Genomic DNA, 26268 nt, shown 5'->3' with positions numbered 1-26268 from the left:
ACTATTTCCATAAATCATCAACTTGAACACTTATTGATGCACAAAGACAACATGGGACACATTCCATAGAAACTTGAGTATGTTTGTGCTCACAGTTGGATCCAAAAATACCACGAATAAGGTGCGTGTGTTATGTAATGCTCATGCAAATGGGGTGCAAATATGTAACTAAGATTTTGAAATTTAAAATACCTTGTTTCCTATCTTAATACAGTTGACTTTCCAAAACAATATAAGCTAATCAATTGCACAATTATATGAATATTATTGCAAAAACTCTTAATCTTTCCTTTCTTATTTCTCAAACTTCTTTCAAAAGATTACACTACTTTACAAGAAAAATTGTTTGATTTCCTCTACTTCTTTACCTTGTCATTTTCTTAGCTAGGGGATCAACTCTCCTAGTTTCCATTTAGTAAGTACTTGCTAATTAGCGATCTTATATGATTTGGAAATTTACGGTAACAATTCATTTTACACTAGCAAGATGGTATGATTAATTTTTAGGACAATAAATTGTTTACTAGGTCAAGACAAAGAAAAAAAATGAAGATTCTTTCTTTGTTGAATGTAGATGATTGCATCTATATGACATGTTTGTGTGATGAAACAATTAGTGATAATCCAAATTGTCACTTTCATAACACTTACAATTGGTCATTTGATCACCCTTCATAGGTAGTGACAGACCCATGTCAAGCCCAATCGAGAGCCACTTGTCACTCCTAAAATTATAGAAAACCACGGACAACATATTAGATTATAACATATTTTGATTAAAAATATAATTATGCGCCACTAAATTTATAAAAATAATAAAATTATACTAACAGTATGAATTCAAATTTTGTGAAGAAATTATTTGTTAGAAGTGAATGTCAAATCATTCAAAATGTTCCTTAGGGTACATTTCCATGGTTAGATATCTATAAAAACTCTCTCTCTCTATATATATACTGAAGATCTCAAATTTAAACTTTAACTAAAAATAAATTTTGAAAACTATTGCATTGTGCATTATTACATTTTTCTTTCCTTCTATACAAGCATATACATGTTGTCCCTACTTATCATAATATATTTTTTATCAAATGTTAAAGTTTGACATTTTAAATACGAACGATTTGTTTATTTTTCTTTTCTTGACGTAATGAATTACATAAGAAAATTCTATATGCTCCAAAGCAACAAATTGAAAACTACTACTTCATGGAGTTAAAACTTCTTTGGCTTTTTATGAAACAAAAATTTGTCAAACGTAATTTAATGACTAAACTACTAAGCAATTAAATTCAAAGGTAAGGGGAGTGCATGTTCTTATTTAAAATATTATTAATGATGACCAAATGTGGGAAGCGCATAAAAGAAGAAGACAAATTTGTGTTCGGAACTGTGGAACAGGGAAAGGTTGGTATTTCTGCAAATTCAGCAAATACAAGGGCTACTCTCACAACCCCAACATGGACACAGTGTTTCATTTAAATCCCATTTCCAGCCAGATCCGCTGATTCGGCAACAAATGCTTGGGGTTCGGCTTTCATGGCGATGTGAGGAAGAAAAAGTAAAAAGTAAACAACAGAAAATCAGTGTTCGCGAGAGCTCTCATAGATCTAATATTAGCTTCAGAGCAGCCTCTGGATCGTTCTAGCACTGCAATTTTCCCGGCTCAAACGGTAATTTCTGGTCCCGACTTTGTTGAGAGAATGATATGGTCATGGGAATGAAAATGAAATTTGAAGCGAAGCTTTTGTTGTTGCTGTGAAAGTTGGCGTTTTGAGCTCTTGTTTTTTAAATTTTAAATTTTTTTGGTTAAATCTTTTCGATTTGTGTTGTTTGTGTTTTTACAGTTATTGAAGGCCTCGATCTGATAGTAGGAAGTTATGGGGTGTTTGATTTAGTGCCTGAGCTAAAGATTTTAAAGGAACTATCAACTTTGTATGCCTGCTTTGTATTTACTGAGATTAAAAATCGGTTTGATATCTCTGCTGCAAACTTTCCACCCAAACCATAAATTTGTGGATTAGAGGTCTAGTTCTGGATAAACGTGGATCTGGGCATGTTTCAGAACCCTCCGCTTTGAATTTAGCAATAGATCTGGTGTGTTCTTGTCGATGGAGACGCTTGTTGTTTTGGCGCAGCATAGGAATCAATACTACAGCAGAAGCAAGGCCAATGAGCCTGCCAGATTCGGTTCGTCACCGTCAAGAAATTTCAGGGAGATTAGTTGTAGAACTTTTCAATCCGGGACAGGTATACTCCCAACACCGTTGAGGGGGTGTACAACTCCTGTAGCCAAGAGGGCTTGTCCCAATACCCCCAAAACACTGTCACCTTGTGCTAAATTTCACTCTGATGACTCCAAACACCTCACCGTGAAAACCACCTCACTCCCCATTGACATTGAGGTTTCTAACAAGCAGAAGTCATTTAATGACAATTTCTGTTACTCTGAGCTCTGGGCTGGCCCTGCTTACTCGAATTCTCCGCCGCCAAGTTCTTTGCCGATTCCTAAATTTTCACTCCAGCCAAAGCGCACTTTGTCACTAGATATGCCTGGTTCAGCCCCTGTTGTGAAAATGCATCCCACTGCCAAGTCTGCCCCGCCTTCCCCAACAAGAGAACCTCTCACTTCTCCAAAAGATTTGTTTCTCAGTGTTGACTCTGCGACCAAGACTCTGCGTCGCATCCTTAATCTCGATACCACTGATGAATGAACTGGAAGGAGCATTAGGCTCCTGTAAATAAGTCTGTTGTGCAAACTGGGTTAGTTTTAGCTTGTATATAGAAGGAATAAATTGGTCTGTAGCGTAACTTATGACAAGTTCATTAAGCTTTGTGTATTGGTGGGTATGAAGACAATCATGGATGGTAGGTCAACAGTGCTCAGATTTCATGAAATGAATTGATAAGTTGAGGAAGCTCTGGGTTTTGTTTATGGGTATCATTTTACAAGATGGGAAGGTTTGTGGGACAAGATTCTCTAACAGGGATGGTTGCTGCCTTTAATTGTTCAGGAAGCAGAGGGAAACTTGTGCATGAATTTGCTTTCCAAGCAGTTTTTGTCTGCACACTTCTGGCTTGGGTTGGTAGAATTGACTGTATTATCTATTGGGATTGAAGAGAACTGCAAACTAGGTGATGGTGGATACACGAAGTCTCAGTACAGTTTCTTTTACATGCAGTAGTCTCCTTAGATTTAGGTCTCCATTTTCATATACAGTGTATATATTGTAGAATCTTCATGTTCCATAGGTACCTTTATTTTCACAAATGTCATCGTTGTACTGTTGATCTCTAACCTACTTTCCTTTTCTTTGTTCTAGGTTCATCATTGATTAGTCCTTCCGTAGTTACTGGTTTAATGTTGCTGTAGCTTACTTCTTAGATGATCTTCCAATTTCTCGTGTAGTCCATCATTGCCTGACTTCTCTACTAATAATCTTTTCTTCTTCATTCTCACCGTTTCCTTTTTCTAATAGGCATCCTCACTGTTTATTTACTTCTTTCCTTTCTCTTCTTTTATTCATAATCTGACTCTGCGCACTCTGTGGGAGTGTCATACTGTCATTCTCCTTCACTGTCTTTTCTGGTTTTTAAGAGAGAAAAGAGTGGAAGGGAAGCTGAGTTAGTTCTTGCTGCTGTTCCTCCTTATTGTAATGCTAAGTCATGTTGCACCATCCTGTGTTAAGCTTATTAGTTTTCTGTTCCTTTTTGAGTTAGCAATGCCTCTTTCTCATCGATCTTTATCCGGTTGTCTTCATTAGAGATCGTTGATCATACCGAACTGTTTGCAAGGTAACACCATTGCCATTTCTTTACTGTCAAATGTTTGATTGATGCTTGCCTTAAAATTGTTGCTGATGAAGATTTTTAATCAACATGTTCTACCAGTGCAGAACCGGGCAGCCTGCAGCGGAAGATTTTTCAGGAAGCTGTTTCTGAATTGCATTCCGCCCTTAATGTTTGTAGTTTTTATTCAAGTCATATTTAGTTTGGCTATCTTCTTGACGGTGTCTTAGCAAATGCATAGTATCTGTATCTGCCTGTTTTGACTCAACTACCAGGCATCCTTTGAATTAATGGAGTTAGTGTTAAGACTGAAGTTGTTGTGTCTTTCGTTCTCATGTTATACGTTATGGTTTCAATTTTCATACCTTAGTTCTTGGCTTAACATTATTCGTTAAGTAAATAATTATGTCATATTATATGTTGATATTACTTTATGCCTATGTATATTTTTTTAAAGATAAATTATACAACATCTCATTCTTGTTGTATGGACTGATGTTTTATTTATTGTTGTAGGACAATAGATATTGACCTCCCTGCGGTTTGCCAAAAAGATGTAGGCTTCTACTAGGGTTTTAAAAGTTTTACAAACTTCCATTAAACATTTGATTTTGGGATACTTATACCCCTATCTTGTCTTTTTGCTTAGTATGGTGGAAGTATGTATTTTTACCAAACCTCATATGAGGTATGTGAAAATTTTAAAATAGAAGGTCTACATCTTTTTAACAAATCTGAACGGAACTTTATAAAAATCTTGAAATGTTAAGAGAGATTTGTATCTTTTTGTTAAATACATATATATATATATATATATATATATATATATATATGAAGAGATTTATCATTGCTAATTTTGCAATTTTGGAGGCTGTTGTCAGGCAAGGCAAGGAAAATTTGATGTCGCAGCATCAGGGACCAATTATGCTAGTGGGGGCTAAAATTTTATTTCATTCCTATTCCTATTTTACGATTTAATATTTCCTTTTTTATAATATTAGATTGCTGCAGCAAATTATGGTAGAAATTCAACCTAGAAGGAAAAATAGATGACACATTAATCCTTGAAATGAAAATGGATTAAATCTTAGTCCCCCCACTTGATTTTTATTTTTCTATTAGAAACCTGTTTATTTGCAGTATGACAGTCTACAAGATTGTAAAATTTCAAAGTTTTGTCCTTCCAATAAGTAAAATAAAACATCAGTTCCCACAATATAAATGGGATAAAATTTTAGTTTCCTGTGATGTAATTTAGCTTTCTATCTATTGTCTGTAAAGTTTGGGTAAGATATGATTTAAGTTCCATGATGTTACCATATTTGGGGGCATGAACTTTAAACACTGGAATTGGAATTGTGTATGTTATTTTTAGTTTTAATGAGCTACTGGTGTTCATAGTTTGTGTTTAGCATTTTTGGCCAGTCCTTTTCTCCTGTTGCACGCCTGCCCTTTGCATGCAACTTCTAAAATCTCCAAGGTCTTTTAGTTCTTAGGCCCCTGACACTTGTGCTGATATATGAAGAATTGAAGGGCAAATGATTGTAAGGATAATGGTGGAACAAATATTGGATAACTGTCACGTTTGGTAAAATTGAAAGAAAAGAAAGTGGATTTATCACTTGATTTAATTTTATTCCTTTCGCATTTCATTCCATTCCACAAACAAACGAAATGTACAAGCTCATTTTACAAGGATAGAATATATATGTTTGGTGATGTTGCTTGTCAATTCTTTCTTTACCTAAAAGGCTTTGTGGTGGCAGTCCCCATCTAGGTCATGATGTTTCTCCTTGAATTTGAGTCATCTCACATTATTTTAGTCTAAGATATTATCTGTTATCCCCCCGCTCCCTCTCCAAACCAGGAAGGGTTAAAGGATTACTTTATGAAGAATCAATCCTAAGCTTCATTAAGTGGATGTAAAGGCTACCAAATATAGAGCTTATGTTGAAAAGAAGTGAAAGGAAGGCATTTGTTTTTTTTTTTCTTCTGAAGTTAAAGTAGGATTCCAAAACTTGTCTTTGCTTTAACTTCCAGTGGCATCTATCGCAATAATTTGAAATTTTAATTGCTCGACATTAGAAGAAAAGAATAATGATTTTGGATTCGTAGGCATAATTGGGAAAGTGTGGATGCTTCATCAAGACTTGGAATCTTTTATCTGTCAAGGACAAATGTTCAGCCTTGTTCGGAAGTACTTAGAAAGAAAAGAAAACGTATTTTTGGCATGAACAGAATTTTGGAATTAACACCATAAGTACATTTTAGAATTACTTTTGTTTTTTTAGAACAAAAATAAGTGATTTTGGGAAAGTTATTCGGGTAGGTTTTTTTGTGTAATTTTAATGAATTTTAGTGACTATTTTGTAAAATTACAAAATTGTTCTCCATTCACTCTCAGGCAAAGGTGCTCCTCTTACCCCACCAAAAGGGTCTCTCCTTCCTCTTGGACCTCGTCCTCCCTCCGACATTATAATCACCTTCTTGCATTGATATTATTGCTACCTCCTCATTGAATCGTTGCCAAGGTTTTGAAAATTGACTTGAGCTAGCTGGTTCAACAAGAGCTAGACACCATTTTGAGTTGGGTTGAGGGTTGAATTTCATGTGCTTTTGGTTTGGTCAGAATCGGTGACTTGGCCGGCCTGATCAATTCAACTTGAATCGGGGTCAATCTCCTTTACCTGATTTTTAATTTGCATATTGTTTGTTCCGCCATGGAGAAGGGTCAAGTTGTTCCACTTTTAAGTCTTTTTAAAGGCTTTGAGGAAAGCTAAAGTGGAGACAATAGAGCCATTGATGATGGTTCTAAGCACAAACCACTATGCCTTTCATCAAATCAAAGGATTGTTATTGTGGTGCCATCGGTAGTCAATGGGTGCATAATGAATGTGTAGCGCCCTGATCCGACACGTGGGCTCGAGGTGCTATTTTAGTGATAGTTATGTACTTGATACCATCTCAACATACAAGATATGCAGCGGAATAATGAACAATCTCAACATACTATCACCAGAGTCTAAATCAAAATGTATACCAAGATTCTTTCCATACTCATATTTCATCTCAATCTAATAAGTCCACAAACTCCGTCCACATGGCCATAAATATAAGCCCAAAGGCATACTACAATAACTACTCACATTCGAGTTCTTGAAGACACTCACAAAAAGTAACTAAACTAGTCTCCATCCTCTAAATCTTGTTAAACTCAATTTTTGAGATTCCCTAAAAAGATATGTTGTACAACAGGGTGAGACACTTCTCAGTAAGAAAGATTAAGTTAATGACAGTATGTGGCAGCATGCTTTTCAGTATATACTAAAATCATACCTCTCTTACTGAACATAGTATGTATACTCATTTCTCATTTCTCTTAACATAACATATATCAATATTGGGAAACAATTACATCATTACATAAATATACAAATATGCATAAAAGATACACCCTGGAAATACTTGCCACGTATAAACCTTCGTGGTCAGGGTTGTGCGGCCTGAAGGTTGGACAAAAACCCAGGGGATTAACCCAAGCCAAGTCAGCTCCTTGCTATATACGTCAACAGGTTTTCGCAAGTTCGCTTATGGGTCCAATTGCATCTTGGTCAATCGGCTAGGACCACCCAACACCACACGCTCATAGATGTGGGCGCACGCGGTCAAATGGTGAAACTTAAGTAAATAAAACTGTACTTTAAAACTCATTTCATAAAACCTGGCCACTCTTCGTTTAACACCACTTAGGCCTCTGCCTTCTTATAAAGTACAAATTTCGAGCCTCGACCCCTCTATTACAACTCGGTCGTTTAATACAAACTCCAGCCTCAAAATAAACTTTGTTGTTTATAAAACTCGGCCTTGGTCATTTAATACAAACTCGACCTTGGCCCTCTCATAAGTTCCTGCATTTCTCAAAACAATTCCAGTATTTTTGCAAATAGTTCACTATTACACAAACATATCCATCCTGGTATTTTCATCACTCTAAAACTCACATTCACATGCCACACAATTTTCTATAATTAAAACATAGCTTGTAGGCAACCACAAAAAATACTAAATAAATGGTTTGTAGGATCAAACCGAACTTTCCACCGTTCATTTCTATTCAAAATATCATATTATATATCCTAAGATTAAAAACAAACTTTTTGAATGGTTGGTTTTCAGAAGAACAACTGAAAACATAAACATACTCACATCATAAACATTTCCACTGGTAAAAAACGATAAAACACTACATTAAATATAATTCCCTTACTTGATTTTGAAACAGAAACCAAAACGCTCGGAAACCAAATCCCGACCTTTATCACCAAACTGAAAAATCTAATATGCTAGAACTGTAGATCCTAGCTCCCCGATCCTCGCAGTAACTTTTGAACGTCGAAACGGGCGATGAACGGCGAAGAACTGTAGAGAGAGAGAGAGAGTGAACTCACCGGTTCTGTAGAGAGAGAGAGAGAGAGAGAGAGAGAGAGAGAGAGAATTTTGGGTTTCTTAACCCTTAAGTAATGAAAAATCCTATTTATAGACCTTTTGACCTGGTCAAACTCGTCGACGAATTGGTCGCTCGTCGACGAGCCATGGAAGGCTGTTCTTGGCTGAATCTCCTCCCTCGTCGACAAACCCAAGCCTGATATTTTTCCTGTCGGTCAGGATCTCTTCATCAACAACACTCTGAATTTTGGCAATGAAGCATTGAAGGGCATTTGTCGACGAGAACATTGGCTTTGTCAACGAAGCCTGCAAAATCCTCTTTTTTATACTTTTCTTATTTTTTACGGGTTCAAGTCTCTACAATCTCCCCTCCTTATAAGAACATTGTCCTCAAAATTTGCTAACTGATATCGAATGTACTCTAACTTACAACTCAGCTCTACAGAAAAGTCGGCAGTCATCCACATAGAGGCTCCGGCCCAAGTTTATTACATACCGTCGCTTATAGTAGAGGAATACTGTGGATACAATATAAAGTCTCATTACATCACACTATTATATTAACCTATCTCTTAAACAACCTACCTTACCTGTCTGGAGCTAACCCTCTCCGAAGAGTTGTGGGTACTTCTGGAGTATCTCAGCCTCTAACTTCCAAGAAGTCTCCTCTACTGTGTGGTTCCGTCACAGTACTTTCACTAAAGGTATCTTCTTAGTACGCAACTGTTGTACCTTCTGGTATAGAATCTGAACTGATACCTCCTCATATGATAATGCATCCCCGATCTCTAGAGGTTCATAACTGAGCACGTGCGAAGGGTCGGGCATGTACTTCCTCAGTATGGATACATGAAATATGTCATGAACTATAGATAGTGCTGGGGGCAACGCCACCGGGTAAGCAACTAGACCTATCCTCTCCAGAATCTCAAATGGCCTGATGTACTGAGGGTTAACTTCCTTTTCTTCCCAAACCCTATCATCCCTTTCATCAGGGCAATCTTCAGGAATATCTTATCCCCGATCTCAAATTCTAACTCTCATCGGCGAGTGTCCGCATACTCTTCTACCGACTCTAAGCTGCTCTAACCCTTTCTCTGATAAGCTCGACCTTTGCGGAGGTCTGCTGAATCAATTCTGGTCCCAACACCTGCCGCTCTTCTACTTCATCCCAGTATAACAAAATCGACAACAAGGATCATACAATGCTTCATACGGTGTCATCTCTATACTGACCTAATAGCTATTATTATATGCAAACTCCACGAGCGGTAGATACCGAATCCAACTATCCCCAAAGTTTAGCACACACGCCCGCAACATATCTTCTAAGGTCTAAATGGTTTTCTCTGATTATCCATCCGTCTACGGGTGTGCTGAAAGTGAGCTGCGATCCCAAGGCATCCTACAAACCCTTCCAGAACTGAGAGGTAAATCGTGGGTCTCGGTCTGAAACTGTAGAAACAAATTAGGCTAGCTTTTTTGCTTTTGAAGAGCAATAAATTTGAAGAACAAACTCAAAAAATTATTCAGCAAAAGGAATGACACAAATCACACTTGGTATTCAATAATTTGTATAATCTCTTGTCCGAAACATGTTTAGGGTTAGCTATTTATATCATTTTTTGAATTATAGTCGTTGTGCATGTTTTGGTAACTTTATATTTGAGAATCGAAAAGATTTTTGGTCGTTTGCAAACTTATCGCAGTGCTTCGGTTAACTAAACTGGCAACTTGTTCGCTCGAACCAATTTAAATTTCAATTTCAAAATTGGTAGTAATCATTTGGTTGATTGAACCTGAGGTTCGGTCGCCCGAACTAACACTGTCTAGAACTTTAACAATGGCAGTAGCCATTTGGTCAACTAATCATGTGGTTCGATCGCCCAAACCCTCTGATGCCAGACCAGTTGTTCAGAAAATTCAAATTCCTTTATATTTTTTATCCATAAATAATTTTAATCTTTTGAAATATCATTTGGACTTTGTAAAAATATTTTCCAAGTCTTTGAAAGGTATCTAGGGTCCAAATATATAACCTAAGAGTTTCATAACAAAAAACAACATGAGATGTACTTACATGAATTCCTATTATACAATACACATCATAATCAATCTAGGTCTTCATGTCCTTAAGCTTGGTCTTCATCTAAGCTTTCCTTCAACAACCATCTTTCATTTACTTGTGTTCGTTATAGCTTTCTATCATGCATATTTTATTGTGCTTTTATATTGTAATACCTGTAAATACACTTGATAGCACAATTAGATGCCTTATTTTATCATTATCAAAATGAGATCAAGCCTTGTTAGACCAACAAGACTTTGTTGAGTAAAGAATTTGACATGAAGGATTTGGGTGCGGCCAAGAAGATTCTTGGTGTAACGCCCCAGACCCGCCATGTGGGGCTCAGAGTGTTATGAGACCAATCATACGTCTCTGATACCATTCATAAAACAGAACTAACTAAACAACCTCAAATAAAATATTAGAATACTCTATATATATTACATATGCAAACCCATAAAATAGGAACAACCATTATTCTCCATTTTTACACAACCAGTAAAAAATAGTAAATACAGTCTATACACATATCTGTTCTTTTATTTACTCACAAAACTACCCCTCCTTGGAGCTTTCTAAGCTCGATCACCTGGAGGACCTGAAAAGATTAATAAACGGTCGAGGTGAGACACCTCTCAGTAAGGAAGAAACAAGTTACAATAGTGTGTGGTTGAAGTGTTGAATATATAATCATAAAATATACATGCAATTGTATTTCTCTAACAATAGCAACTAAGAAAGTGTATTCTTAATCACATCATTGTCAACTTCTCTGTCGCCCAATCACATACACAAAATTACTTTTACTGATAATTCTCAAGAATAGGGAAGTCTACTTGCCCATACAAGTAGATTCCCTCTACTCTGATGCTAATATTAGGGCACTCACCTTTCTCAGTAAGCCCTCAGGTTATGTATCCAGGTAAAGTCTCCGAGAATAGGGAAGGTCACCCGTCTATACAAGTGGCTTTCCTCTGCTATGGTATCCATAGATAATTACCAGAGCACTCGTCTTCCTCAGAAAACCCTCGGGTGGAGAATTTTACTTCACCATAAATACTCATTTAATTAAAGTTGCACATATACAATGCCATCATTTCATAGAATTCCACACATATACGCATACCATAACCAATAGACACAAGATAATTCGTATAGTTTTCATTCACACCCACACAGGGTTCATATCCACACAGAATACAATGTCTACACAGGACTCTAATCCATATAAAATACATGTTTACACAGGACTAGTCCACACAGGACTATCAACCACACATGTTACACGGTCCACACAACACTAATCATTACACAGATTACAACATATACCACCATGTTCATGGTAAATAGGTAAAACAAAATCCTCATACTACTATCAATATTTTACCCCCTAATATAAATGTTCATATAACGACCTCCTCATACCACTGCCAACGTTATATGACAGTTATATCAGGTACGATATAACGACCTCCTCATACCACTGCCAATGCTATATTGCAATTTACATGAATCATAAAATAATACACATCCAATATAGGTAAACACATCAATGCATTCCAATTCACAGTATTTAATCATCCAAAAAGCATCACAACTAACCAGAATTCGCAACCCAAACAAAATCCATAAGTGAACATCAGTCAAATTCAAGTAGCACTCACCACCATTTAATTATCAAAGTTGTTTTCATGCCACACGATTTTTCCCAGCATAATATATAATCAAAAATAGTATTTTCAATGCTTGCACCATTCAAAATAATTTACCTAAATATATAGGATTTTATAGCAAAAAATTAACCATTTTAAAATTAATAAAAACTGATATAACGTATTCCCCCTTACCTGCTCAAGTTCCTACCTAAAACGAATGGAAAATGAGACCCTGTAAACCAAAATTCCCAACTCACTCAAATCTCAGAAAAATACTTATTCAATACTTCCTAGGTTCCATATAGTTATATTTAACAAGAAAACTCCAAAATAACTCACTTACCTTGATTTTGGGTTGGTGTCCCAAAACCTCAAATCAATGATCTGCACCAGCAACCTTATAGAGAACAATCCAACGAACCTCGTGGTGGTTTCGGATTGTCAAACCAGGTCAAATCCAGCCTGAAATAGAAGAGAAAAGGCAGAGGGGTCGTTTTTCTAGAGAGAGAGAGAGAGAGAGAGAGAGAGAGGCTTCATGCAAGATTTCTCATTGAAAATGAAAGAAATCGCTATTTATAGGCAGGGACTCGTCGACAAGATACGTGGATTCATCGATGATCCCATGAAGAACACTCATCGACAAGACCATGAGTTCGTAGACGAGTTTCAGAATACCTCAGAACCTCTCAGTAACTCCTCGTCGACGAGACATTGCCCTCATCGACGGGCCAAAGAAAAATGATCGTCGATGAGACCAGTTGGTTCGTCGATGAGTTCTCGCTGACACCCTTTTAAATATTCTTTTTTCTTTCCTCTTCTCTTTCCTTTCCTTTCCTTTTATCATTTTTATTAATTAAATTTGTTGGTTCGTTACACTTGAGATAGAGATTGCAGGGACAGAGCTTCTAGGAGATTATGGCTATCTCAGTATAGCTATGTTGAAAGGGTGTTGGAGAGGTTCAACATGGATAATGCAAAACCAGTGAGTACACCTTTGGTAAATCAGTTTAGATTGTTTACCCCCCATGCCCGAAGACAGATGATGAATTTCAAGACATGTCAAAGGTTCCATATGCTAGTGCAGTAGGGTGTTTTATGTATGCTATGGTTTGTACAAAACCAAATTTTACACAAGCTGTCAGTATGGTGAGCAAGTTTCTAGCAAATCCGGGACAACAACATCGTGATGAAGCCAAATGGATTTTCATATACTTGAGGGGTACTATAGACTATGGCATCATGCTTGACAAACAATAGGGTGATCCTTCAATTATGGGATATGTGGATGCAGACTATAGAGGGGACTTGGATGACAAATGGTCTACCACATGTTATGTATTCACTCTTTTTTTTTTTTTTTGGGGGGGGGGGGGGGGGGGGGGGGGGGGGGGGGGGCTATTTTTTGGAGGTCCATGGTTCAGTCTCTAATTGAACTATCTACTATTGAGTTAGAGTATATGATAGTGGTTAAGGCTATCAAGGAAGCTTTGTGGCTTACTAGATTGGTCAAAGAGCTGGATATCTAGCAAGGTGGAGTTCAATTGCATTGTGATAGTCATAGTACCATTTATTTGGCAAAGAATCAAGTGTATCATGCAAGGACCAAACACATAAATGTGAGGTTTCACATAATAAGGAATTGGTTTCTTTTGGTGAACTATTTCTTGAGAAAGTTCACACTTCTTAGAATGCAGCAGACATGTTGACAAAGCATGTTACCACAGATAAGTTCAAGCACTGCTTGGACTTGACTAACGTCTTTAGATGCTAGATGGGAGATGTCCCAACCTATTATGCCATGTGGAGTTCTAGGTTATGTTTATTTTTTTTCTCCTAAGGGGTGAATTTTGCCAAGGTGGAGATTGATGTAGTATGTGGCTCATATTGAGTGGAACACTTGTAATTTATTTTTTTATTGGTTGGGACGATTAGTTGGTTCGGGGTGGGGGGGGGGGGGCAATGTCCCCGCGGTACGGTACATAAGTATTTGAGAAATTTTTCTAATACTTTTGTACGGCCAGGGTTAGTATAAATACATATGATGTAACCCTACTTGATATAGTGAAATCTAGATGTTGCTTGCTCCTGTGAATGTAAGCATATTGTCAAGTTACATTAAATTCGTGTGTTTTTGTTACTTTATCTCTATGTTTTTTTGTACTCTTTATCATATTTGCCGCACGTTTCACAACATTGGAAAAAAAAGAAACAGGAAAAGTCTAAATACTGATAGTTCCACACACTCTAGACTTGTCAACTCTAAATTTACTATTTAGAGTGAATAATAAGTGGGGTTGATAGTCTTTTTTTATTTATTTATGGAAATGTTAATTTTTAATTTACTTATTAATTAAATATTTTCTTTGATTTTGAATTCATAGAAGAAAAATGGCATTTTAAAAATAAATAAAAAATATATTGTTTGTTTTCCCTCCTTTCCTTTCCTTAATTGATTTCATATATATATATATATATATATATATATATATATATATATATATATATATATATATGTATATATATATACGTATGCATGTACAAGACAAACACATTGGAAGAGAGCAGTGTCTGTCTTGAGAATTCTAAATTTTGATCATTGCAGACACCATAATTTTAACTAGACATTTCTAAGGAGACCCTTCCTAATAAAAATTGACTTGAATCCCAAGAATGGGAGGATTTGATTGAGTCCCATTTAATTTAAAAAATGAGTCATTTTATTTCAAAAATTTAGTCTTAGATATACTTAACATTAAGTCCCGGGCTATTTTAAAATGAGTCACGGTATTTTAAATTGAGTCCAAGTATTTTAAATTGAATCCCGGTATTTTTAAATTGAGTTTTGGTGTTTTAATTGAGTCCAGTTATTTTTAATTGAGTCATTTTCAAAATTTATTTTTAATGAGTCTTGGCTATTTCAAAATGGAGTCCTTTTACAAAATTAAGTCCTTGAGTCCCGAGCATGTTGAAATTGAATCCCGGTTATTTTCAAATTGAGTTTTAGTTATTTTGAGTCTTAGTTATTTATTTTTGGTGTCGAATATTTTTAAATTAAGTTTCATTATTTTTAAATTAAGTTTCGGACATTTTTAAATTGGATTCTCATTTATTTGGAGTCCCGATTATTTTATATTTTGAGTTTCGGTTATTTATTTTTGGGTTGTTATTATTTTAAAAATTTGAGTCCATTTTATTTTGGAGTACGAGCCCTTTTATTTTTAGGAGTTAAGTTTACTTTTTTTTATGTGGTCCTTTATATTTTTAAAGATTAAGTTGGGTAATAGAGGAAATACATGGGCTTGCCCATGCAAAGGAAAAGAGGGGGGCGGCACTCTTTAGAATTTCAGGGTTTTGAAAGGCTTATAAAGGAAGGAAGACAAGACAGAGAAGAGGGCAGCTGCACATTTCTCTCTCTCTCTCTCTCTCTCTCTCTCTCTCTCTCTCTCTCTCTCTCTCTCTCTCTCTATGACACAACCTCCTCACACCAGCCACAGCTCATGACCGTGAGCTCCTTCTTTCCCCAATTCTTCTATCATCCTCCATCTCCCACACTCTCCATCTCTCTTTCAGCCTTTTACAACACTCCTACATCACCAGCAACCCCAATTCCTTCACCGCAGCAGCCCCCGGCAACCCAGCATCGGCCACGACGACTATCACCCACACCAGTGACAGCCCCTCATCACAGCCACTCCACCTCCAACAATCGTAGCAGCTCCGTCATCCTCCACGCCCAACAACAGAAGCTATCTTTCCACCTTTCCGGCCATCCTACGCACCACACGACCACCGCCTTCAACTCCGGCAGCCTCCCACGACCCCACAACACGCAATAACTCTTCACCTTTGTTGTTTGTAGTTGTTCGCGGCCAACATAATACCACACAACACGGCACCGTACCACATACAGCACACTGCACTCACACACAACACGCACACTGCACACACACACCACACACACACACCTTATATTTTAAAGTTTAAATTTTTCTTTGTTTTATACTTATTATATATATTAAAATTGTTAATTGAAGGATTTTTATATTAATATTCATATGGTTGTATAATCTTGTCATTGTAGGAATTAATATTCATGTGTATGATGAATGATTGATATTGTGATAAGTTTGTTTGTTTGTTTTTTTTTTTTGTTTTTTTTTTCTTTTATATGTTGATCATATTAGTATAATTATTTGTATATTATTATTAGTAATATTATTACTATTTATATATTATTATTATTAATATTATTATATAGTTTGTATATTATTATTAGTAATATTATTATATTGTTTGGCTTATTATTATTAGTATTAGAATTATATTGTTTGTATATTATTATTAGTATTATTACTATATTGTCGGCTTATTATTATTAGTATTATCATTATATTGATTTTGTTAGTATTAGTATTGTTTGTGCATTATTATTAGTAATATTATTACATTGTGGGCTTATTATTATTAGCATTATTATTATATTGATTGTATTAGTATTATATTATTCGTATAGTATTATTAGTAATATTATTTTGTTGTTGGTATAATTATTATTAGTATTATTATTATATTATTGGAGTATTATTGTTATTATCATCATTATTATTACAGTTTGCACATTATTATCATTATAGTATTGGTATAACACTATTATTATTATTATGATTACTCCAGTATTTGTACGTTATGATCTATTATGATTATTATTAATATTATTTGTATGTTATTATTATTATTATCATTATTATTATAGTATTTGTAAATTATTGTTGTTGTTATTATTATTATTATTATTGTCATTTATTAGTTATTATATTGATTGCATATATATATGGTTGTTATTTCCTTAATCCTTTGTTTGCATATTTATCATTTTATTATTTGGTTTGCACACATATTGTTGTTATTGCCTTAAGTGTTTACTTGCATATTTACCATTTTATTTTATTTATAGCATATTTATCATTTTATTGTATTGTTTGCCTTTGTATTGATATGTTTCCTAAGTATTACATGTTTCCATATTGTCCTTATATATATTTGCAAAATAGATTTGTAGTTTGTGATGGGTGGAGGGGACACTCAGTCATTGGTTATGACTGAAATTCAATGAGAATCAATTGCACAATAAGCACTTTCAATTTATTTCAAACTGAATTGTAGAGGAGAGTTAAAATCACTCTCGTTCACTGATTATTCGCCCTCTCTACGCCACACTTTACATTACACACACACACACACACACACACACACACATCTATTTATAGCAGAACAAGTGAAGATTAAAATCAAAAATTGTGGGTTGGTTGGTAAGGTTGGTGGCCAAATCTTGCTCAATTTCAACAGAGGTGAGCTGTCGGTTGATGAAGCTGCTGCCGTCAAATTTTGTTGTCAGCGTCCCACTGTTCAAGTTTAATCTTCAACATCCCCCTCTAAACTTGACTCTCCTGGTTTTGTCATTCCGAGTATTGTTTTCAGTTTTACAAAAATATCATGCCTGACTGGCTTCGTGAAAATGTTAGCAATTTAATCATATGTTTTGCAAGATATCAACTCCATTTCTTTATTCTTGACATGCTCACTGATAAAATGATACCAAGTATCAATATGTTTGCTTCTTTCACGGTAAATTAGATTTTTCGCAAGTGCAATCGCTGATCGGTTGTTTATGTAAACTTTTATAGGGTTATCTTGAAGAAATCTTAGATACTTCAATACATTCCTAATCCATATACCATGGCAAACAGCCGAGCTGACAGCAACATATTCAGCTTCAAATGATGACAACATTACAATAGGTTGCTTCTTCAATGACAATGTAAACGTTGTATCTTCCACAAAAAATGTGAATACAGTCGTGCTTTTTATTTCATCATGATCTTTTCCCCAATCACTGTCTGAATAGCCGATAAGTTTGCAATCACCTCTTGATGAATAGAATATACCATCGATGATGGTACCCTTGACATAATGAAGTATCTTCTTTACTGCATTCAAATGGGACTGGTCAGGAGTCTCCATGTACCTGCTGACAAGTCCAACTCCATAAAAGTATGTATAGTCTAATGCATGTCAAATACCTTAAGCTTTCAACCAAACTCTTGAAATATATGGGGTCAACATCTCCTTGCTCATTCTTTCTCAACTCCAATCCCATTTCAACTGGAGTTGTCACAGGGTTGCATTTGTCTATCACAAACTTTTTCAATACAAATTTTGCATAGTGGCTCTTGGAGATGAAGATTCCTTTCTCGCTTTGTAAGAATTTTGTAAATTACGGTGTAATCCCAAGAGGGAGGGGGGGGGGGTGAATTGGGTATTTAAAAATAAGTCCTTTAGGATCTAATTTTGAAAACCATCAATTACAAAGTTCCAAGCTACTAATTACTACCTCAATAAATTTTTAATTAATCAACCCAATGAGTAATTTTTAGTGTCTTTATCAAGCATACAATGTTACCCAATTATTCAAACATATACCAATTGATCAACACATACGCAATATGATTACATGGAATTTAAACAGAGATAAGATTAAGAGAGATGCAAACTCGATTTTACGAGGTTTGACCTACCCCAGCTTACATCCTCACCTTGAGTAACCTACTCAAGGATTCCACTAAATAATCCGCTCCTTTAACTAGGACGAAGCTTCCCTTACAACTTGTGTCTTACAAAAGGTGTAGCTTCCTCCTCAATCCCAGTTCACAACCCGAACCGTGTATACAAAATGGAAATTACAATTTTTGCAAAAATTCAAATGCTTCTACACAAAGCTAGTGAGTACAAGATAAATCCTAACACATAATCATATGATAAATGCTTAAAGCTCAATGTGTATGTACCAATATGATCTTTATATTAAGAATGATATGCTTCATAGATTCACCCTATAATCAATATCTCCTAAAAATAATTTTTTATAAATAAATGCATTGGAGAACTTAAGGTTTAAATTTCAAATACTTCATGCAAAAATATGAAGCGAGATCCTTTTAAAATAAACTAGAATAATATGTGGATTTACGTTCTCACTATCAAATATTTTGCAAGATTAAATCTTTGAATAATAATATGACTTTAAATATTCCAAAGACTTAAACTCTATATTTAAAAGATAATCCTCAAGAATATGTATTTAGACGCTTTGAGAATTTTCAATCAAATAGTTTTCACAATAACCAAATTTTAAATCTTTAAATGAAAGTATAAACTTGAGTATCACAAATATTCAACCTTTTAGTAAAAATCCTTTCTCAAATAAAACTTATCAAGTAATAACACACAGATTTTGCTTGTCAATAAAAATAGTAGCTATATAAGTAAGAGAGATAGATAATCTTTGAAATATATATATATTGATGCCACAAACAATCACTAGTTTATCGAACCTCAATCACCAAGGATCCCTTGCAAGATGTGCAGATTTAAATCCCTTTGAAGAGCTGAATTGATTTGCCCAAAGAGTATGAATGCAGTAGAGTGAGTATTGGCAAAATCTTTTGAGTGTAGGCTCACTTAGTCCAAGATCACAAGATTTTCTCTCTAACGTATCTCCCTCCCTGTCACTAGGGTTTAGGGTGTGTTTAAATACTATTCTCACTCTTAGAATGAATCTTGGCCGTTGGATCATGTAAAAATAGGATTTTTCCATCCGTGTCCGCACTGGAACACAAGTCAACACCCCAACATTCATCGACGAGTGGGTAAGTTCGTTGATGAGTGTATAACACTAGTTCATCGACAAGGCTATGAGTTCGTCGATGAGAGCTCTGTCTGAAATTTTAGTGCTCTCGGTATTTTCTTGTCGATGAGACAATGTGTTCGTCGCCGAGTGGCCTTCATACATTCATCGAAGAGACCAAGGGGTTTGTTGATGAGGCCTCTAATAATTTTCCTCGAAAACTCATTTCAACTTAGAACTATTTTACATATATTTTTCACGAGATGCATGAGTCCTAAGGTCAGTCTAAGATGTAATTGAACTTCAAAATATATCATATGACATGTAAATACATCAAATCTAGATACCAATTCTCATTAAAGTCTTCAACTAGGAGCTTGTTCCTTCATCCTTCTTCGCTTTTAGTTTCATGGGTTGTGCCAGGTGTATATGCTTTACTCCTCGTGGCTTCCATGACTCATTGACCTTTCATGCATGCTAAATAATATTCCTGCCCACAATCTCAACGCATAAATCAAATACCAAGTGATTTGTCATTATCAAAACAGGATTAGACTCATAGAGTCAACAACTTCCCCATTTTTGATGATGAAAAATACACGAGCAAAAATTAGAAAATGGGTTACGCCTAACAAGGCTCCCCCTCAATTAATGCATAATATAAAGGTTGACAATATGAAGTATGCTTACACACAATATAGAGTAGGCACTAATTTCGCATGAGGTGCTTGCTTCAAGCCATAGAGTGCTTTATTTAGTTTGTACACATTATCTTTTTTGTCCTTCTTCACATATCCAGGTGGTTGATCGATATAGATCTCTTCTTCTAGAAAGCCTTTCAGATATGCTGATTTCACATCTAACTGGTAAATCTTTTATCCATTTAGTGCTGATAATGAAATTAGTAATCTAATGGTTTTAAGCCTGGCAACTGGGGCAAAGATTTCTCCATAATCAATGTTGTAAGGACCCGAAGAATAATGGTATTTAAATAATGATAAAGGGAAAGGAAAATAGAAATAGTAAAAGAGGTGGCAGCAGAGCGTTCGTCGACGATGTGGCACTTTGACCTCGTCAATGAGGGTGCGCTTCATCGATGAGAAGATGACGAGAGGATATTTGGGTAACTCTGAATTTCATCGATGAGGGGGAGATTTTGTCGACAAGTTGTCTTCTAGACCTCGTCGACAAGGTGACATGGCTCGTCGACGAATATAGTATAAGTAGCCCTAGACGCAATTTTTCAGCCATTTTTGGCCGCAAGAATTCTCTCTCTCTCTCTCTCTCTCTCCCCTTTCAGTTTTGCCTCCTTCTCTCTAAGATCTCAGGCCGATCTTTCACCGGTTCGATGATCTGAAGCCACCATGAAACTCCTGGGGAAGTTCTCTACATATCTACTGAGTGGATCGTTGGTGGAGTTAGTTTGGAATCCATCCCAGATTCAGAGTAAGCCTTTCTACTCACTATTTTACTCTTTGAAAGTTGTAGAAAGCGTAGTACGTGTAGAAATACAGAAGTTTATTTTTGCGGAATGTCATTTTCAGGGTGTTGAATGGGGAACCCTGCGTGTGTAAGATTGTTTGTCTTAGAAGCTTTTCAGGAATCAAGTAAGAGGATAAATTAAGCTAGTTGTTTTATGAAAATTATAAGTAAAATTGTATAGCATTTGATTTTAGGAAAATATTTGTATATATATATATATATATATATATATATATATATGAGTATTATGTTGGAAAAAATGATGATATGTTCAGAATGTACGTAATACCCATTTTGTGTGGTGTGAGTAGAATTTATGATAAATTATTGTTTTTTGAAAATATGATAATGCTATGGATATGTTTTGCTGGCGTACGGGCTGAGCTATGGATATGTTTTGCCGGCATATGGACTGAGCTATGGATATATTTTGTCGGCGTACGGGCCGAGCTATGGATATGTTTTTCCAGCGTACGGGCCGAGCTATGGTGAAATATGAAATGTCAGCATACGTGCCAATGATTTTCATGATGTATATATATATATATATATATATATTTGATAAATTACTATTTTCTGGAAATATGATAATGCTATGGATATGTTTTGCCGGCATACGGGCTGAGCTATGAATATGTTCGGGCTGAGTTATGGATATGTTTTGCCGGCGTACGGGCTGAGTTATGGATATGTTTTGCCAGTGTACGGGCCGAGCTATGGTGAAATATGAAATGCTAGCGTACGTGCCGATGATTTTCATGATGTGTATATATATATATGCAAAATGATGTGATGATATTAATTTGGCAATTAATAGTATGAATTATCCATGTATCACAATTTTATTATATGTTATATGTTATCAGAACCTGATTGGCTTAGTTTAGGCTAGCACTTGTACGGTACCGCTGCTATGTGTTCATGATCATCATGATATTGGGTTAACGCTTCTGTATGGAGTAGCGTGAGAAAGGATAGTCGATGTGGTTTTAAGAAATGTGAGCGCCCCTGGTGTACGGACTAGGTCTGGCAGACCCATCATACTTACAAACTGTACTTTTAACTTGATAGTGGTCGGCCAACCATTGACAGGTCCCGCCTTCGGGTCACACAACCCAGTTATGTGGGGGTAATACATGACAACAGGCAGCTAACTTACCAGGGTTTTTTTTTTTTTTTTTTTTGTAATTATTACTATATGAGATGAGCTACACTTATAGAAATCCTGTATGTTCTATTATGCTATGATTGTACATATTTTTCCCAGATATGCTTATGTGTATGATTATAAGTATAACACGGAAATGCTCATGTTGTCACATACTGGTATGAGTTTATTTCCCTTACCAAGAAGTGTCTCATCCAAAAATTTTATAAACATTTCAGGAGCCCCGAATAGGAGAGCGGATAAAGTTTCGCTGAGATAGTTACGGTTGATCTGCCCTCTTTGAAGGGTATGTATTTTGTGATAGGGTCAGATAGATTTTTGTGGGAAGTGACCCTAAGACTCTTTTGGATGGTTTATATATGTAAATACAATGGGTAAAGTATGGATGACATTGTATATGGTATTATGAGTTATTTACGATTTTATGTTTCTTGCTGCTTAGGCTTCCACATTGTGTTTCTAATATATCCCTGGTATCCACGGGTTAAGATTGATTATGACCTGTTGAGTTTGTTTTTGTGGTTTTATTATATTATAAAAAAATAAAAAAATATATGGAAATTAAGCAGGTCGTTACAAATTCCTTATTTCTGCTTGTAGCCATTAGCGACAAGTCTTGCTTTGTATCTCTGAACTTCTCCTTGAGCATTCTTCTTGGTCTTGTAGACCCATTTCACACCAAAAGTTTTACGGCCCTTCGGGAGATTTATCAACTCCCAAGTCTTGTTATTTTCTATGGATTGAATCTCCTCATCCATCGCTTTTCTCCATCTGTCTTCTTCGTTAGCCTCCTTAAAGCTAACTGGGTCGCTAGTCAGCAATAGACAGTATATAGTAACATACTCTTTTATAGATTCTGTAGTTTCATACAGATCAGCTAGATTACGGGCTCCTCTAGGCCTCATGTCTGAGATTTCACGCTCAATTGGTGATGGAGATTCATTCCTTTTTGGTGAAATGTGTGGAGGTGTCTGCAGCTCAGGAACTTGTGACTCGATAGCCACTTTTCTTGTCTGTGTGGATTCTTCTCCTTCAAGCGTCAATTTCGCATCTTTGGAAGACTCAGCCTGGTCTTACGTCGAGATATGCGCCATTAGGAACAATGACTCTTCATCTATATGTTCAGTTTCGGCAATGTTAGCCTTCTTGCTAACCTTTTCTTGTTGTTGCCCCCAACACTCATTGCTATAGTGTTCGTACTTATGATAGTTGTAGCACTAAATGTTTCTTTTGTTTACGTTCGGATGGTTATTGTATCACCTTCTTCTTCTTTGTCCTCTGCCAAAAGATGGCATTTGATAATACCGTTAGGGCCACGTGGCGGCTTCTGCGCGTGCTGCATGTCGGCGACTGGACGCGGGTCAGATAGCCGAGTCGAGTCGTACACGCGGGTCTAGAATCGGGTTGCTGAGCCGAGTAGATGGATATGGGTTGCAGGTCGATTTTTCGGGTTGGATCACGTCATCCGGGCATAAAAGACCTGTGTGGGTGCGTGTGGTGCATGACATCGCCGGTCAATAAAATCCTCAGCGCGTGTCTTTGATGCTGAATTCGTTGGCGACACGTGGGAGCACGTGTTGGGCCTTCTGGACTTCGTTTGAGATGCGGTTTTCACCTTTGGAATCGTCTTGACATGAAATTCACAATAGTATGCTCAATTTGGGATTTTGAGCAACCTCCAATCTAGGAAGAAAATTGAATTTCCCCTCTATTCGCCTCTATTTGGCAAATTCTGGCGTACTTGGACGCTTTGATACCATTGATGGGTGGAGGGGACACTTAGTCACTGGTTGTAACTGAAACTCGATGAGAATCAATTGTATAATAAACACTATCAATTTATTTCAAATTGAATTACAGAGGAGAATTAAAATCACTCTCACTCACTAGTTATTCACCCTGTCTACACCACACTTTATATTACACACTGTTGGCCTTATAAGGCTTAAAATCTTATTATCTTGTTTTGATGCTAATAAACAAGTGAAATTTAATGTATTTGTGTGAGTAATTTTATTTCATGGCTCATATATGAGAAAATAAGGTCAAAGTGCTCACAAGGATCAAATGAAGCTTAAAAAGTAAAAGCATGGATTTGAAGATGATTTATTAAACCTTGAAGAATATGAGGACATGAATGAGTTGTTGAAAGCCAAGGAATATTAAAGTCAAAAGAGCCAAAGAAAGGCAAAGTGAGAAAGTTTAAAGAATATGAAAGCTTGAAGAAAAGATGAACTCAATCCAAGGACAAAGCATGAAGACTCAAGAACCTAAAAGAGAAAAGTCTTAAAAGTTTTCATATAAGTACTTTAATGTTTAAAATATCGTTTGAAATATTTTGAAACTCTTAAGTTAACTTCTTGGACCTAAATACCTTTTAAAATATTTGAAAAATATTTTTATAAAGTCAAAAATTATTTTTAAAAGGTTAGAATCATTTTTGGAGTGAAAAACATCAAAAAAAGTTTTTCCAATTGCTGTCAGTTTTTATACAGTCACATTAAGGTGAATTTTTTTTCTATCAAAAACTCATTATTTTAAAAATTGGTCAACAGGAAAGTTGTAGTATTTTTTCTTAGCTTTCTTTTGACACCAAGAACACCTAATTTGGAGTTATAAAGAAAAAGTTATGGCCAAAATAATGAAGCGGGGTTACTGCTGTCAGACATTTGAACACTGTTCACGGGAGGGACTTCAGATGACTAAACAACACACAGAATGACCTCAGACGTCTGAAGATTAAGTTCAGACGTCTGAAGATTTTCTGGATAGATTATAAAGAAGGCAGTAGCAGTTCAGATGTCTGAACACTGTTCAATGAGCAAATTTTTTTAAATTCTAATATTTTAAAATATAGCCATTTGAGCTCCAAACTTTCCAAAAATTTGGGAAACTCTCTAAGGAAACTTTTGAAACATGGAAACAAGTTTGAAAGCCTATAAATACATGATTTTGAAAATTAAAATACATCCAAGAATTGAAAAATCTGTTTTGAGAAGCTGAAAGCACTCTTGTTTTTCCAAAGTTCTCTTGCTCACTCATTGAAAAATTTTTTTGCTGAGATATTCTGAAGTGCTAATCCTTCCTCCTCTGAATTTCTACTGTTAATCCTCATCTAAGAAGGATATTGGTGAATTCTACACTTGAGTTTCATTCTATTTCCTATTGATATTTTATATTGAAGTATATAATGCTGAAATTGTACTAACTTACTCTTTGAGAGAGTATACTTGTACGCATATTTTATCTTGTATTTCTTGTAGTTCATTGACGTTCCAAGGTGTTTGGATCGTTGGCTAAGCAAGGGAATATTGCTTAGAGAGGCGGGCTCTAGCCTATGTAAGGAGTGACCGAACGAGGGAATATCGTTTGGAGAAGGCGGGCTCTAGCCTTAACCAAGGAGTGTTGTAAAGGTTTGTTCCACCCATAAACGGAACAGGTTTAGTGAATCCTTTGGTGGTTTTGCCAAAGGCAAGGACGTAGGCTATGTTGAAGTCGAACCTCATAAAAATCTCCATCTCACTCTCTCTTTCCCTATTCTTTATTTTCAGTGCATATTTAAATTGCGTGGATGGTTTAAATTTGAAAATTATATAAACTACATATATTTGGAAATCAAGTAAACTTTAAGTTTGATTTTGATTTAGGTTGCAGAAACCGAAAGGGAGTACGTTGGTTGAACCATTCTTTGCGAAAACCATACGGGAGTACTTTCCTTGGTTAAATACCCAAAGATTCATTAACAGAAATTTTATTTGAATTCTAAGTATTTGGGAAGAGTGTGAATGTGTTGTTGAAAAACATTGAAGAAGCAAATCTATATCAGCGAAGTATAAATTATAATTCAACTACAAGGCTTACAATTTCATATCCAGGGCTGACAACAAAAGATATATTGTGATTGAATGGTATAAAGCTTGAGATTGATTGAATAGTGTTTGTATTCCAAGAGTGCTAAATCTTGAATGATTTCATC

General features: G+C 35.7%; 1 protein-coding gene across 3 annotated transcripts; it reads left to right on the top strand.

Moving 5' to 3' along the window:
• The first annotated feature begins 1443 nt into the window (after nucleotides 1-1443).
• Nucleotides 1444-4102, top strand: LOC131155400 (uncharacterized). 3 transcript variants are annotated; one of them, XR_009136812.1, is made up of 3 exons: nucleotides 1444-1673; nucleotides 1848-3795; nucleotides 3897-4102. XR_009136812.1 is itself a non-coding variant. In XM_058108488.1 (2 exons), exon 2 carries the CDS (start codon nucleotides 2112-2114, stop codon nucleotides 2712-2714), a length of 603 nt encoding a protein of 200 aa, XP_057964471.1. In that variant the 5' UTR covers nucleotides 1444-1673; nucleotides 1848-2111; the 3' UTR covers nucleotides 2715-4102. The 3 variants fall into 3 exon arrangements, 1 of the variants encoding a protein (XP_057964471.1); XR_009136811.1 differs by having other exon boundaries at nucleotides 3892-4102; XM_058108488.1 differs by having other exon boundaries at nucleotides 1848-4102.
• Nucleotides 4103-26268: the final 22166 nt, after the last annotated feature.

The sequence above is a fragment of the Malania oleifera genome, chromosome 5 (assembly GCF_029873635.1).
Source record: "Malania oleifera isolate guangnan ecotype guangnan chromosome 5, ASM2987363v1, whole genome shotgun sequence".
NCBI lineage: Eukaryota > Viridiplantae > Streptophyta > Magnoliopsida > Santalales > Ximeniaceae > Malania > Malania oleifera.
This window is presented reverse-complemented; position numbering and strand designations above follow the sequence as displayed.